Source organism: Zingiber officinale, unplaced genomic scaffold (genome assembly GCF_018446385.1).
Source record: "Zingiber officinale cultivar Zhangliang unplaced genomic scaffold, Zo_v1.1 ctg129, whole genome shotgun sequence".
Lineage (NCBI taxonomy): Eukaryota > Viridiplantae > Streptophyta > Magnoliopsida > Zingiberales > Zingiberaceae > Zingiber > Zingiber officinale.
The window spans coordinates 33,563-50,747 of NW_024589825.1; the positions used below are offsets into that span (position 1 = coordinate 33,563).

At 38.0% G+C, this 17,185-nt stretch overlaps 2 protein-coding genes across 2 annotated transcripts; both read right to left on the reverse strand.

The window, feature by feature from the left end:
• Positions 1-10,109: 10,109 nt before the first annotated feature.
• LOC122036006 lies at positions 10,110-11,957 on the reverse strand. The gene is made up of 2 exons (XM_042595174.1): positions 11,793-11,957; positions 10,110-10,581 (listed from the first exon to the last, which is right to left on the reverse strand). Exon 2 carries the CDS (start codon positions 10,574-10,576, stop codon positions 10,409-10,411), a length of 168 nt encoding a protein of 55 aa, XP_042451108.1. The 5' UTR covers positions 10,577-10,581; positions 11,793-11,957; the 3' UTR covers positions 10,110-10,408.
• A 302-nt stretch (positions 11,958-12,259) lies between these two features.
• On the reverse strand, positions 12,260-15,435 carry LOC122035993 (fatty acid desaturase DES3-like). Its single transcript, XM_042595159.1, has 9 exons — positions 15,360-15,435; positions 14,683-15,176; positions 14,519-14,608; positions 14,366-14,432; positions 13,406-13,498; positions 13,137-13,322; positions 12,956-13,036; positions 12,631-12,768; positions 12,260-12,480 (listed from the first exon to the last, which is right to left on the reverse strand). Exons 2-9 carry the CDS (start codon positions 15,060-15,062, stop codon positions 12,289-12,291), a joined length of 1,227 nt encoding a protein of 408 aa, XP_042451093.1. The 5' UTR covers positions 15,063-15,176; positions 15,360-15,435; the 3' UTR covers positions 12,260-12,288.
• Positions 15,436-17,185: the final 1,750 nt, after the last annotated feature.

Here is a 17,185-nt window from a genome sequence, read left to right on the forward strand (position 1 = left end):
TTGATCTAGTCTAGGATAAAAAATCATTTGAAATTCTAAGAAAATAGGAATCTTTTAAAAATATAAGGAAAGAATTTTCCCTAGAATTTGCAAACCATTTAAAAATAGTAGTCCTAGTTTAAGAGGATTATCCAAATAAAGTGGTAAAAAGTAGTTAACTATATAGATCAAGTCAACCAGATATACAATATATAATAGTGTACTAAAAACACTCAGGCTTGGTCATCATCAGTCGGAGGAGGTAGGGGTTGCTTAGGTGTTCGGAAAGCCCAAAGAATCTATCAAAATTTGGTCGTCATCTCCTCCCAGAGAGAGGAGAATCTAGTGGTCATCTCTCCTCAAATAGTGTTGAATCCGTCTGAGACCGACTACTGGATCTGAGCAGAAGACTCCTCAAGTTGAGCAAGTTGATCCTCGATGGATTATGAAGTCAAGGGCTGAGTCGAGGTCGAGGGTTAGGTTAGAGTCAGAGGATGTCCAAAGAGCTCCTCAGCTGTAAATGTCGATAAATCCTCTCCCTCGACCAGAATGATGGGTGGAAAGTTATCCTCGACCTCGCCTAGAGCGTCTAGCTGCAGTCGCACTCTCCAACCTAGTCCCCCCTGAGTAGTCATGTCTATATGCACTAATGCAAGCTGACACTGACCAATTTCGTCATACACACTAAGGGGAGTGGACGTACCCCAGGTCATATCTACCCCTATGGTCAAAAATATGTATGTCAAAATGTGACAATAGGGCATATGAACCTGCCTCCTAGTGATGAGACTAGATGCATGGATGATATTCTGAAACATGTGCAATGCAATATTGATGTCTTGGCGTTGGCATTGTGCATATAAGAAGAAAAAGTGGGAGGGTCGCATCATCGCAACGTCACGAGGTGTGATCGGCAAAATACAGGTGGTCAGGACTGATACAGGATATAGTCCTGTACCCTAAAGGGGAGTGACCTACAGTCAGTCACAGTAGGTAGTCTCTCCTCCCCAAAAAAATATATATGGATAGTATCCAATGTAACATGAGAGTAGGGTTCACCAAATGGTAAATCCCTACTATGATAACATAAAATAGGAAGGTAAACTTCCTAAGTCCTAGGCTATCATACAAAAGAATGGGGGAGAAGCTAAAGTCCTTCCCACCAACTCTAATGGAGTATGTCAGATCGTCGATCTTAACTAGGTTATTATAAAAATGTGCACACAAGTCTAGGTTTACTAAATGACTACAATAAACTAGCCTATCTAACTGGTAATAATCAACGACCTCTATGACAGGGGCACAGTGAAGAATAACCTACTCAAAAACTTGGATTTAAGTGGAATATATGAATATTTTATGAAATCTAATCTAAGTTGCTCATTAGGAAATTTAGCATCAGTAGAGGGGATGCTACTGGAACTAGGTTGTGACGAAATAATATTACATCATTTCCTAAAATAATTTATACATGCAAATATTCACATAACGACATATAGATAACCAAAACTAACTAAATAGTTGAGTTAGAGTGTACCGAGGAGGCATTGTTGAGGTTTGGAAGGAAAAAAAATGGAGAAAGAGTGGAAATCATCCGCGGGAAGGCACCTTGTTGTGAGTAAAATCATGAATAGAGCAAAGTTCTGTTCGCTATAAAAAGTTGGATTGGAGATGCCTTCAGCCTGTATGAAGGCGCCTTCCATGCGTTATGGAGGGCGCCTTCAACCGACAGAAGACGCCTTTAGTTGGTTAGGGTAGAATTTTTTCAGCCCTTTCGATGGTACCTCCGATTGTATCGGAGGCGCCTTATGTGGCTGTAATCATAATTTTGAATTTAATTTAAATTTAATTAACTTGAATTTAAATCTAAATTTAATTAACATGAATTAAATTAATTTGAATTTGAATTGAATTAATTTAATTTTGATTTTGAATTAGATTTGATTAATTTGAATTAGATTTAATTAATTTAAATTTAATTTTAAATTTGAATTTGTTTTAATTAATTCAAATTTGATTTAAATTTGATTTAATTAATTTGAATTAGATTTTAAATTTGAATTTGATTCAAATAATTTATTAAATTCTTATTCATCTTACATAATCTATATTTTCAATCAGGAAATCATATAATTTTATGAAATGAGTTAAGTTAAATTTCTAACCCACTAGGTCTTTCTGATGCCTAATATCTAGTCTCCTTGATGTTGGTGCTGGAAGGACTAGCTAATCAAATCTACATTTTGATATTGACAAAGGTTCAAAGTTAGGTCTTATTATTATTCTAATGAACTTGACTAAATGTGCAAGAAAGTCCAAGTTAAGTTTGCGTAAAAAAGTCCTTGTCAAGTGGACTGGGCAAAGAAGTTTTGGTTGAGTGGACTGAATAGAAGACTTGACAGATTAAGGACATCGTGCAGAAGTCTTAGGGGTCGAGGACACTAGGTGAGAAGCCCTGAAGTCAAGGACACTAGACAGAAGTCTAGATGGATCGAGGACCGGACATCTAGCAGGAAGTCCCAAAGGTCAAGATCGGATACTGAGTAAAAGTCCAAATAGGTCTGGAGGACTGGATGTTTGGAAAATAGGTAATCTCTGTTGGAGCAATCTAGGTGCCCTAGGTTTTGATGTTTGGACAAAGGTTTAAGTTAGACTTATTGTTGTATTTTATATGCATTGTGAGTGTGCAAGATACAGGTACAATAAGGAAAGTCCAAGTGTAATCTTGGCAGAGGAGAAAAGTCCAAGGATGAGTCTTGACGGTGTAAGTCCAAGTATGTAGTTTTGGCAGCGTAAGTCCAAGTGTGACTTGACAATGGATGAAGTCCCGGAGGTGAGGAGCCTCTTGGCAAAGAAAGACCCGACAATACGGACAAGGTCGAAGGAAGCTCCAGAAGGCAAGACATGAAGGATGGGGAGACATCCGAGGGATGCGAGGCTGATGGAGGAGGCTAGAAGGCTAGGTCTAGGTTGGTCGGGCGAGGACGAGTGCTGAGTGATTGTACTCGAGGCGAAATCTTATGGTTTTAGGTTTCAACGTAGCAGTACTGTAGCGACACTGTAGCAGTACTGTAGTGATATTGTAGAAACATTGATGTGACACTGTAGCAGCACTGTAGCAGTCGACTGGTAGTCGACTGTTGGGTAACGGTCAGCTTCACTTAAAGGACCAGTCGACTGGTGCATACACCAGTCGACTGGTAGCGGGAAAACAGCTTAGTGTTTTCCTCTCGAGTTCTATTTAATAGAGCTCGGGGTGCTTGGGCATGGTTGACAAAATAGACTTGGTTAAAACCTATTAGAGTCTCCTAAGCCTTTGTGTGATCGGTGTGCTTGTATTCAAGTGTTTGTGGCGAGGTTTCTCCACTGACAAGGAGCTTGAGCTAGCCGGAGGTTTTCCAGGGACTAATCCACCGACGGATTGTGGGATCGTCCACCTTACGGACACGCCGTGGAGTAGGAGCAAGTTATCTCCGAACCACCTAAACGAATGTGTTAGCGGTTTACATCTCTTCCTTTGTATTTAGCTTTCATATTTGTATTCGTGGTTATATTATTTGTTTTCCGCTGTGCACTAACGAATACGTAGGAAGCGATCGATTTGGGTGAGACGCTATTCACCCCCCCCCCCCTTTCTAGCTACATTTCGGTCCCAACAATCTCTCCTTAGAGGAGTGGATGAGGATGCATTTCCCAAGAGAGAATAGTAGGTGCTAGTCAAACCTAGGGTTTCACCGAAGATCGAAAAATCAAGACCAGACAGTCCAAAGACTATCAAATTATTTCATGCTTAATATTATATACTTGTTGTACTAACTCTGTGATGCAGGTATAAGTTTTCTAGACCAACGTGATCCACGCACTTGGAAACCTTCTAGGCGCTTGGGACCTAGATGCCTGGAAGGGATCTAGGTGTAAGTATCGCAGGTTAGTTTTGAAGTGATCAATCGAGTTAAGTTGGACGCTATGTACATGATGTCTTGTGTTTGAGTGTGTAGGGATTTAGAAATGCAGAAAGTTGAGTGGAAGACGCAACGAGTGAGAAGGATGACACGGGAAGGAAGTCAACAGACTCGGTGCATCCAAGGGATGAGGAGCTGCGGAATAATACATCGATGGAGCGAGAAGGATGTGCACGGTGGATCCAAGGGATGAGGAGCCAGGAGAAAGTCTGCTTAAGGAGAAAGCTATAGTTAGGTTCGGGTGAACTCAACTTTGGACGATCGGAGCATCACCCAAACGAGTAGAACGAAGAATGATCAATGCTGAGATTGACCATTCGAATGAACTATGTTTGAGACGTCTCAGATGGGACTGAAGGAGCCTCAAAAGCCCAATAGATCAGCTACCGTGGAAGAGACATGAGGCGTCTCAGTTGACTAGAGGTGCCTCAAATGAAACGTAACCGAGACATCTTAGATCAACTTGAGGCGCCTCCAATGGAGTAGAGCCCTTGCGTAGCCGTTGCAATGTGGATAAAATTTTATCGACATCTTGGATGACATTGGCGGTGCCTCAAATGCCACGTTATCAATGGTCACTTGTGACTAGAAGACTATAAATAACACCCTAGAGCTAGGAGTTCAATAACACACTTAATATTCATTTCGTGTAATCAAATTTTGAGCTTCCAACTGTTGTAAGGGGTTTCTTTGCCTCTGACCTTTGCCAAAGAAGGAGTTTGTTTTAATGCTTTCCATTGTCTTAGATTAATAATCATCTAAGTTGTAATTAAGTAAATCTTCTAAGTCTCTTCTCTATTTTTATATTATTTTTTTATCTAATTAATTAGTGTGTCTTGACTAAGACAGAAGCAAGAGATGTTATAATTTTATTTGTAGGTCATTCAACCCCTTTAATAGGTCAATCCTATCCAAAAAAATGATATCAGAATCCAACCACTTTAGAAGGACTAACCGCCAACTGAAAAAAAAAGATGGTCAGATTAATCATTCACCCACCAAAATTCAAGCAGGAGTTCATGCTTTAAAAGCACCATATGGAGGTATTTTTCAAAATAAATTTTGATGTATTGCTAAAAATCAAATAAGGTCTTAAAGCACCTAGGGATGAGAACAGAGAGGAAAAGGAAGACCATTAATGGAATAAAAATAGCAAGCTGACTTTGTGGTCATCTGCAAAGTAGAGTTCTATTTGCTGAGCATACTACCGCTCCAAGAAGTCAACTGGATTGGCGCCTATGACTTTGCCAAAGAATTTTAGGAGAAGTTCCTAGAGCTTGGTGAAGAAGCATCGGAGGCCAAGCTAGCAAGATGGGATATCCTCTAAGATCAATTAACGTACCTCTGGATGGAAAAGGCAGAGAAGGTGACTCAACTGCACACAAAGATCAAATAGCTGATCACTGGACTGACCAACCTCGGAGAAATATTTTCAAATCGGGATTCTCTCCGATATGCATTCAATGTTTTTTCGAGAATCCAAGAATAGATATTAATAGTAGATGCCTAGTACATCTTAAAAGACTTAGAGGTAAATATTTTACAAGAGTTATTTTCTATCTTCAGATTACACGAGTCCAGATGTACATGTTCAAGAAATGAAGACAAGTCAAGTCAAAATTTAGCACTAAAAGCTAAGAAGATCGAACCAGATTCGGAGTCATCCCTCAACGAAAACGAAAAAGCATACGTAATAAGAAAGTTTAGTAAATTCTTTGAAATTAACAATTTTGACAAGAAATAAGTAATGAAGCTACTTCGGAAGAAGTGAACATTAAGGTGCTACAAGTACAATAAAGAAAGACACATCAAAAACAATTGTCCCATATTGAAGAATAAAGAATAAAGAAAAAGAAAAAGAGACAAAAAGGTTCAAACAAAAGAACCTACAAGTAACATGGAGCGAGTCATCATCAGAAAATCCGAGACAGAATAATACCTCGGGCTATGACTAACAGCTAGCCACCAAGAAGATAATGACAAAGTCACTTCGAAAGAGAGCAACAATAAAGGGAGAGCCTCAACCTATGAATCCAATACAGTAAGTGAAGTATGATTCTTATCTTCTGACTAAATGTATGATGCTATTAAAATGTTAAGTAAACCTTTATGTAAAATTAAAACCACATATATATGTATATATAAATGAAAAGAAAAAAATATGCAGGTTCACTAGAAGAAATGGAAAAATAAAAGAATACTTTAATAAAGTTTTAACTTAAAATATAAAATTAAAAGAACGAAAAATTAAAATTAGAAAAAGTTTTTATATGTTGAAATTCATATGCCCTAGAAAATAATTTTAGATATTATGGAGAATTAAATTGATATTTGAAAAATTATAGGGGTTAAATTATTAAAGTTTTAAGAATTATATTTCAAGAATATTTTTGATAAATCCAGTAATAGATTTTTTTTGGATTTCAAAATTATACTTAGTCTATTAAATTAATTTTATGTGCATACTTGAAATTATTTTAGTCAAATTTTTAAAAGCATTTGCTAAATTAATTTTCGTACACTTTATTTTCCTTGAATTTAAATTTTGCTATAATGCCCAGATAGATTAGATAGGTTTTCTGTTAGCCGAAAATATTTTAATTTTTTTTTACTATTACATAATTTTTTATGATTTTTTTTCTATAAAAATGAAATTTTAAAATTAAAAATTTTTGGAAATTATTTTTTAAAATATAATATCTTTTCCAAATATAATGGTTAGATTTTGAAAGATAAAAAAATCAAGATTATTTGTAGAAAAATATATTTTATAAAATATTCATGTATGTAAATAAAAATATTTTATAACTAAAAAAAATAATTTTCTCATGAAAATTTTTCTAACATCATTTTTACTGTGTTTCATATTGACAAAAAATTTTAAAATTTTTCTAAGGTTAAAAATAATTTTTAAAGTCGATGAGTGATTTTTGAGTAAAATCTGATGCATCAAATGATTTTAGATTGACATAGAACCAATGTTTGTGTATTCGAGTTGGTATCCTAAATGTGTCTATTCACTCAAACATCATTACGATATATTATATTGAGAGCAGCAATTTTTTTTAACACAATTCAAGAACTTTTGATAATCATTTGATAAATGTGTCATTTTTTAAATACCAAGATCAATACAATAATTTTAAACAACACAACATAATAATTTTGTAGAATCCAACAATGATGAACAATTTAGACCAACACAACATAATAATTTAACACAATATAATAACAATCCAATAGGAGAACAATTTAGAACAATACAACAAAATAATTTTAAACAATTCAATAACAGTCCAATAAAAAATAACACAATAATAATCTAATACAAGAACAACACAATACAACAATTTTAAATAATCAAATTCAAGAACAATACAACAATTTTAAACAATGACAATTTTATACAAGAACAAAATAAAAATTTTAAACAATCCAATAAAAAACAATAGAACACAATAATTTAGAACAATAATAATCAATAATAACAATAATCTAGACTAAAAAAATTGTATACCAAATAAGTAGATGAAGTATTAATTTACAACAAATAAACCTACTACATTATTTAATATACAAGAAATATAAACATACTATAACACGTCAATAATAAGGTTGATGATTCATTCTAATTTTAATTTACAAAATTTATTCTTAATGATTCATACTGCAACATTCACTTTAAATCTATGAATATCTTTTCCGTGAACTCAACGTTGTATTCAGTCAAAATAATTACAAAAACTATAATGACTTTTTATTGAATATTTAAACATTGCCGACAATCTCTCATAAGCTGTTAGAAGCCTTCCCTATGGTGCAGTAGTTGAAATATAAGGTGATGTCACATAAGGTCATTTCTTCATAATGGTGGTGGTTGAAATATAAGGTAATGTCATATGAGATTTTACGGTCGAAATTTGATGTGTCCAAACATTCCTTTCTCGTAACTTGACCTTTACAATAATGACTAATAATGAATCATGATTTATCTTCTTTAGGTTGACCTACAGATAGATTGGCAAGAGACCTCCGCGTCACTGCCTACCTCCGCAAAGGAAGGAAAGAGGAAAGAGAGGAAATTTCATGAGAGAAAGAGCAGAGTGGTTCAGATAAATTTTTAATGAGAGCGAGGGGTAACATAAAAACCATATACGTGGTTTGGTATATCAAATCACGTACATGATGATCAAAGTAGAGATGGATGACAAAAAGTGTCCTCCAAAATAATGGAAACACCGACGCAAATTCTTCGAGCTCCTGTCTCGAATTAGCAAAGTTTCCACTCTCCTCCACATCCACTGCCCTGCTACTCTTCGAGCGCAGTGAAGAAGAAGAAGAAGGAGGAGGGGGAGGAGACTTTCCTTGGCGGTGGCCACCGGAGAGGTGCTGGAATTCTATGAGTCGGAATTGACCATCTCTGATTAATAGATTGCCTCCTTTGGAGACCAAAAGAGTTCGAGGCTGAAGTTTTTGGTTTTAGGGGCCGGAAATTTGAGAAGTAAACATGAAATTTTAAATAAAATTCTTTCAAACGCAAGTTATTTGTTGAATAAAAGTTGCAAAAGGTGGAATCGCCACATTAGCGGCCCCACAAATATCCAGAGGGGATAAATCACGGTTAAGCTGGGCAGGAGGGGTGATTGGGGGTCGAGTGGAATTTAAAACGCAGCAGACTGAGGTTTTACGCCCGTGTGCAACTGGCGACCCTCGACCCCTGAACCTCCGTTGCAAGCGTCAGACACCCTTCGAGCTGATCCAGCCCGTGGGGGCGAAGAGGTGGAAGAGGAAAGAGACTCCATTGTAAATGAGACTTTAGTCCCACATTAGGAGTTTCATGGCATGATGGTTGGTTTATATTGATTGACATGCATTGAAAATGTAAACAAATACATGGGGAGAGACTCTCTCTCATGCATAGGTGCAGTGAAACGGTGGGCGTTTCATTGCTCGACAAGTAATTCTCTCCACCTTCGTTCCCTCATCCTCTATCGTGCAACTCCTGCTCGGCAGAGTGCCCTTGATAGCATTCGGGTACTAGTACTTGGTGGAATCACGGTCAACCGTTGTATCCTGGGAAATAGACGACCCGAGTAAACCTAGAAGCACTGCCAGAGGTGGGGCGAATCTGTTTCAAGAAAACTGCGTTAGTCGCAAGCCTCGGTTAGTTTTCCCGATCGGTCTCTTCATCCGCTCGGTCGACCTCTCTATTTGCCCGACCTGTCTGCCTGCTTTGCCCCGGTCAGCCTGTCTGTTCGTCCAACCCGTCTACTTCGTTCGGTCGGCTTGACTGCTTCGCCCGACTTGCACCATCCTGCTCTGCCTGTCTGCTTCGCCCGATCGGCTAGTCTGCGCTCAACCTGTCGCTACGCCCGGCCTGTTTGCTTCGTTCGATCGACTTGACTGCTTCGACCGGCTTGACTGACGCTCGACCTATCTTCTTAAATCGATCAGTCCGCGCTCGGCCTGACTGCTTCACCCGACCGGCTTGTTTGCCTGTCAGCTCACCCGGCCTGCCTCTCGCTAGGCCTTTCTGCCCGCCCGATCGTACTGCTCGGCCACTCTGGTTGGACTGCTGATTTGTCGGATCAATCTGCCTGTCTCTTGACTGCTCAGCTCAGAAATACAGACCTGCTGCTCAGTAGATCTGCCTGTCTGTCTCTTGACTGCTCAGCTCAGAAATACAGACCTACTGCTCAGCAGGAGCAGCAAGTCTGCCCGCTAGGCGACTGAGTCCGATCAGTCGCTCTTCGGCAAATAGCAGAAACCAGCTCTGGCTGGCAGTCTGAGATTATTCGCTAGGTCATCTCGATTGTAAGTTGAATTTAGATTCTATAATTTTAAATTTAGTTAAGTCTTCAAAAATCTCCGACAACATACTATTTGTATCCAACACTATTACCAGTTTGAATGTGAAACTCCTCACACAACTCCATGGGCACTTGGGTAGCAGTTGACAAATGACAACGTGCTGTGGAGCAGCGGCAACTATCTAGAATGCAATGTCTACTTTGACGAATGCAATGATTAAAAAGCATTGACGTATTCTGACAAAGCATCACAATTACACTTGAAAATGGGAAAAAGTTTGCAATGGATAGCATTTATCCATAAATGAGGAGCTAAACCACTGCTATATTTCAAAATTGCGATCAAGATGTCGCAAGATTCATATGAAATTCACAAGAAATGTTAATTTTACAGCGTGAAGCTCAAATTCTTCATCCGTGCAAAGTATGTTGCAGTGCTGAATTATTAATACATGTCGAGCAAATTCTGTAACAATAGGTTGAATGAAGTATACTATAGCACAAATGCTGTATCCATCAGAAAGATAAAGGTGCAAGTGTATTATCTTGTCAAATCATGATCAGCTAAATGTAGTGATCTTCCAACCATTCTTCAGGTAAGGGGTCCATGGATAATGTGAGAAATCAACGCCAAGGAAAAGATTACTTTTATGCCGGCTAACCGTCATCTTTCTTAGGCTTCCTGTAGGATTCTTCAATGTGCTTTGCGACAAACATATATGTATTTATGAGTTTCTTTATGTTTGGGACATTGTAATTCTGAGCAACGTACACTCCGCAACCAGTCCCTACTAGAAAGAAGAAACTGCTTCTGATCATCCCCATATTACCTATAATGCATAATCCAAAAAAAGAAATAAATATTAAGGAGTGTTTTCAAGTGGCAAGTCAGTTGAGATCAAAGTGAAACAGCTATGCCTAATGATCTAGATCAGAACACACACTTACATTATGGACTACAACACATGCATAGCAACACAAGACAAATGATACCTAATAAATATGACAGATTTGAGATAAACATCCATCCTGAGATAAAATTCTGATTGTACTCCAAGACAGTGGATGTTTTAGAATGCATCATCAGCCACAAACTTTTTCTGTCATTTGGGCAAGTTGGTGGTGTAGTTGAGGTGTTGATTTTTGAAACAAAAATCCCTACTTAGCGTCTGCACAACATCTCCCATAATATGAGTTGGCGATGAACACACTAAGACAAACTTATTTTAATTTTAGCTCATTATGGACTCATGCCAAAAACATTTTAAAAATATATCAAATATTATTGATATTTTACATCAATTTCTAGTAATTGATCAAACCATCAGAAATTGTTGAGATCAAAAGGTAATGAAAAAATTGTACTCTGGTTGTTGAACTAGGCGTTGATTTATTGGTAAATGATTCATATCTGAGTGACTTAAAAATTATTTTTCTTAACAAAATTAAGGATCAGGCACCAGAGAACAGGATTTTGACAGCAGACATACATTTAATTTCAGAAAAGAAAGGGCAAGCAACTGCCTACATACAAGCCCTCTGCTAGTTGCTTCAACAAAAAGGACTAGATGATCTGGATTTGTCCTAATAATCTGCAAGAGCCGAGATAAACACTAAATCCAAAAAAATTGTTAGGTTGCATTTTATTTCAACCAAAAAGTTCCGCCTTCATACTTTTAACAATATGCCCAAAACTCACAGCCTAAAAGAACCAACAGTCAGCAAGAACATCAAAGACTTGGCATTCAGCCAATTGCTGACTTCTATTCCCCGTCAGGGAAAACCTATAGCTTGCAAGTTCAATGATTGCATAAAGGTCACAATTAGATAAATGCTTTCACTTCATTTCCTTGTCCTTACGAGTACATGGCTCTCCGAAGAACAAAGAACCCTAACTGGTACTTTTGGTACCTTAACAACCATACCAAGCTCCCTTCCCACCCCTTTTGCCGGAATCTTCCCAATCAAAAATAAAAATATTTTTTTTTCTATTGAAATAATCATCGAATTGTAAATCAGAGAGTGGTGATCGAATCGAAACCTGCTTTGGACCGAGAAATCGATCGACGAAGTTTTCGTCTGGGCGATCGACTGTGCGGACCAGCGGAGTAGCGAATGCAAACCAGAAAAGTGAATCGGAGAGAAAACGGTGGTAGCAACTGTCGTCTTCGTTTTCGTCATCGTCGTCGCCGATTTGTTCGCAAAAGTCGGTGAAAATGAAAAAGCGGGACTACACATTCGTAGTTCTTAACCATCCAAACGGGTCGGATCTATCCTAGACATTGTGTCCACGATCCGGATCCGGATCCGCCTCACAAAACCAGATGTAATTGTTAAAAACATTCCCAAATTTTATAGCATTTGAAGTATCTACAAGCATGTGGTTTAGCACAACGACATTTACCTGGCCTGTGGCTGTGACATATCTGAGGCCATTTGAAGTGAATTTTATTTATTATTTCAAATATATATATATATATATATATATATATATATATATATATATATATATATATATATATATATATGTTCTTCCTTTACATGGATTTGTGTTTAATATCTCCAAACAAATGAGGATCAGTTTGGTAGTAGACAACGTCTCCCTCATCGCTAACAAAGTGATCCACTCTGAAGCTCCTCAGTAGAATGCCCACGAGGTGCAGCGGAAGAGGCCCCGACTTGTTAGGTTCTCGGTAGTACTTCCCAAGCACAGGCTTTGCTGCCTTCGTCTGCAGCATGCAACATGGTCCGCAGCAAAATTATTTGTGTGTTTAGTTCATGGTAATAATTATCATATTTTTTATAAATTTTGACGAACTAATTAATAAATCTTGCATTTGATTGCAAAATAAGCGTACATCATAGAGAGGAGAACTTACTGCTTCGATAAGATGGTAATGTGGGATCTGGGGAAAGAGATGGTGTATGACATGAGTTCCAACGTCATGGTGGATATTATTGATCCAACCGTAGTCCCTGTCAATGGTTGTTAATCCTCCTCGCAGGTAGCTCCATTCCTAAAAGATGGAAGAAGGTACTGAGGTGTCTTGAGATGGAACATGTAAAATTAGGCCTTAGGAATCAACAAGAGCTTTGATCTTCTTGGATCTAGTTAATATTATCACATCAGATGTTTCAGAAATATGTTCTATAGCAATCAACCTACTACAATCCCACTGAGCAAAGAAATGGTGTACGAATTACCTTGCCTCGGTACCAGGGGAGCTTCTGGCTATGGCCGTGATGCTGCAAATAAGTGACCAAATCTAGGCACATAACAAAAACCTGATCAAAAGAATCGCAGGTTAATAAACTTATGCGATCTTAAATCAGATTTCTAAGCAATTTCTGTTGATAATTTTTTAAAGTCCGTGAATGCACCCACCATATAGGGTAAGCCATACAATTTGAGCATCGGAAGGGGGCCATATAACCAGGATAGACCCACAAGCAAAGCAACCATGGCAGACCAGCACATGGTTGATACCACTACGTCTTGTTCATCTTTAGGATCAAACAAGCTACTACTCGGTAGGAAATGGGAGCCTTCCTTTCCTGGGCTCCTCCACATCTTTTGGATTATAAGAACAAAGAGGAAAAGTCAAGTTAAGACTCTGGAAAGAGACAGTTCAATAAATTTAACAGACTCATCACCAGGTATACGGGGAAAGCAAACAAGGGGAATGGTACAGTGAACCGCAACTTTCTGCTCGTTGAATTCAGTTCCTTGTAGATCTTCTCAGGTAACTGCAGCAAAGAAAGACTTCTGACATGTTGTTTCTTGAGAACAGATTACAAGGCAAATTAAGAACTTGAGCTCACATCTTTTTCTGACATTAATAATTACTCCATTTCTTCAAAATTATTATTTGTTCTACCATCGCTAATTTCTCCCCTTCGGTTTTTTGATCCAGGAAACAGGAAAATAATAGTTAAGTTGATTGTACCACTCACCATTAAGTTGTCCGGGGAAATACCATACTACTGTGCTATGACTGATGAGTGGGCAAGATTTTAGGAGCACAATGGAAACTGAACATTTTGAACCATAATCAATTCGTGTCTTACATAACTGGGGTAGAGCAGGCGATTGTGCGGTGGCTATAGTATTATCCTCTATGAGTTTTATTTCTGCTTCTTTCCCACCATGTTATGGTGTAAACGAAGCACTCAAAAGATAAGGACAACACATGGAAATTAAAGAACGAACAAAAACACATTAAGCCACAACGTCTAACCATGAATTTAATTTGTTCCTTCAGTCAGTAGCAACGGTGCTTTTGATTGTTTATTGTTGTTTGCCAAACAAACCAAGAAACAGGATAATAGTTTGACAGTCTTCCTAATCGTAGGCAGCAACAATCTCAAAGTTAAAGAAAAATAATCTCTCTTTCTTTTTTCTTTTAAAGGATCGCCCGGTCACTGCAGCTAATTCTTATATTTACTTCACTGAGGCTAAGAAATGTGATATTATGGACTATGAAGCACTAGATTGCGAACAAAAATAGAATCAAAATATATATGAAACTTTTACGGGAAGAATAAAAACAATAGAATAAAGTAACATGAAAAACACAAATTTTACACTGTTGAAAGCGATAGACAACTACTGACCGGGTGCCAAGATTCATCCTTGTCCGCATTCCCATGGTTCTGGTGATGAATCTTGTGGCTAATCCTCCTGGTTTATAAAATAAAAACAATTTAAGATTTTACACATCAGATTCATAGAAACAGAGGTCCATTTGTCGGAACCAGAACAGTCACCATCCATGGTATGGCACTAGAAGGCTGGAGTGGAGCAAATGGCCCATCATGTTGTTGAGCCACGTGATGTCGGAGAAGCTTCCATGGCCACTGCCGCCGCAATCCGCGTCGATTAATTAGGTCTAAGTCGAAATGTAGAATAGGGAAACGGCAAGGGCACTTACCAGTCGTGGCCGAGAACGAAGAGAGCCCAGAACATGATGCCCTGGGCGAACCAATAGAGAGGCCAAAAGGCCCAGCTATCCAGGTAGACGGCGCAGTTCGCAAGAGCGGCGATGACGGCGGCGTCTCGGAGGACGTAGCTCATCGACCGCCACGGGTCCTTCACCCAGCAGTGGCCAGGAATGGCGGCTCGGACGTCGCTGATCCGGAACGGCGGAGGCTTTGCTGGATCGGAGTCACCGAGCGCCAGGACCTCTTCCGCTCCTCCCTTCTCCGGCACGCTGCTCATCAGCTGGTGGGACCAGGGCCAGATGCAGAGGAGGAGAGAGGCAATGGGACGGGTAGGGAAGGAGTTCAAGAGCCTGGTCGATGCCCCGGCCATGGCGATCGAGAGGACGATGAGTGAGTCTACAGTGGTGCGCCAACGGCTGTTGGGCGAAGGTATTTATAGGTCCCCGCTTATTCTTATTCCCCGCTCGTACAGAGATGTCCTCAACTGGTGGTAAAAAATGAATATGTTCGTCTTAGTATCTCTGTCAATCCGTCTCAAGATCAACACAGAAGAGATAAATCATGAATGATTATTAACTTTTGGAATAATGACCAACATATAAAAAAGATATTTATCTCAATTTTATCAAAATTTAAATCTTAAACTTTATTAATGACAACATCTCACTAGATCCATCCGAATACTCTACAACAAATATCCTCCACGCCGAGCAAACAAGTCGCTGCCTCCTTTTGCCACCGTGAACGCTGCATCGGGACGGCAAGGGAAAATTCGCCTACACTCACAGTCTTAAATGCATGCAGTCTCGGCGGCCTGTTTCAACTCTCTGACCGCCTAGAACCTTATTACCCAACGGAACAAATAAAAATAGAAACTTCTCACAAGAAATAAAGTCTCTGCAAATTTATTATCGAGCCATGGAACCTTATTACCCACCTGATTCCCTTCTCTTTTTCTTGCACGGAACAAATAAAAAATAGAAACTTCTCTCGGACAAATAAATCTGTAAATTCATTATCGAGACATGACTGAGGGAGTTCTTCATAAAATTCCTTTTTCTTGCACGGAACAAATAATAATAATAAAAGTTTCTCACATTGAAATAAAGTCTGTACAACCATCTGACTAAAAAGAGTTCTTTGCAAAATTGTTCTTTGTTTTTTCCTCTCCTGACCCTTACCAAACAAAAAAAAAAAAAAAACGAAAATGTGTGGCCCAAATCAAAATTTTCATTTTCATTCTTGCATAGATAAGTAATCCTCTCTCATTGCACCTGAAAAAAACAAACAAAAAAAAAAATCGCCCAAGTGAAAATTTGTATGTTCAGTCTTGAACCACAAAATTGCACTAAAATATTTAATATCTTTAATTATAGTTTAAAAATTTGTAAAAAATATAATAGCATAATTTTCTTTATTATGTTAATTAAATTGATAGTAAAATAAACAATATCACGAATTCAATTATGTCTATTATTTATTATTTTAAATTTATGATAAGGCAAGTTTTATGATGCCATACTTAGCATATTGTGAAAGCAATTGTTTAATTTTAATTCCAAGATGTCTAAATTCAGTAGATAATTGATGTCAGCTACCTATAATACACTTTGGCTAATATTCTTCATCTCAATCGTTTGCATTTGAGTTGCCTTAGAAATAATATAATTTAGTAGACTCTTATACTTAAGTTTTTTGGGGCAAAAATAAGAAGGGCACCTTAAATTAAAAAAATAAAAATAAAATAAATAAAAGGACACTCCTTCAATATAATTTTATTCCAAAAATACTCTTTAATTGTTATAGAAATTATTAAATGATTACTGTAATATGTACAAGTAAGACATAGTTATATGAGATATAGGGTGTGAATGTCAGGATCGGATCCTGTGGTCCCCTTGGCTTGGTCCGCTCCTGGACCAAGATAAAGGGATTGATGGGAGACAATGACCCCCACCTGTTAACAGGTGAGGGGCCATTGCCCTCCACCAATATAAAGGCTGGACCAGAGATTGGTCTAATCTTTACGGACCAGAGGATCCGGGGTCCCGTGACCGTCTCTCTAAAATTTAGAGAAAAAATTAATACAATGATTTTTTAAAAAAATAATTATAAATTTTAAAAATTTGAAAATTTTTTCACAAAATGTTCAATTAAAATAAACAAGAACACAAAACTTTTTTTCTCTCCCTCTACCAACCTTTTTTTCTCTAGATATTTCTTTTCTTTCTCACATTACCCATACTTTTTTTCCCTCCCCCTCCTGTTTTTTTCTTCCTCCTAATCCCCTCTACTTTTTTCTCTCCCGTGGTCTTCTTCCTCTCATAATCTCCTTATTATTCTTACCCTAACTCTAATTTTACCCTCAAAATCTTTCGTCGCACATTGATATCGTTGTCATCCACGTTGCCATCGTCGCATGCCGCTATCACTAGCACTGCTGTCGTTTGTTGCCAGCACTGCAGTCGTCACTTCGCCGACGCTCCACAACAA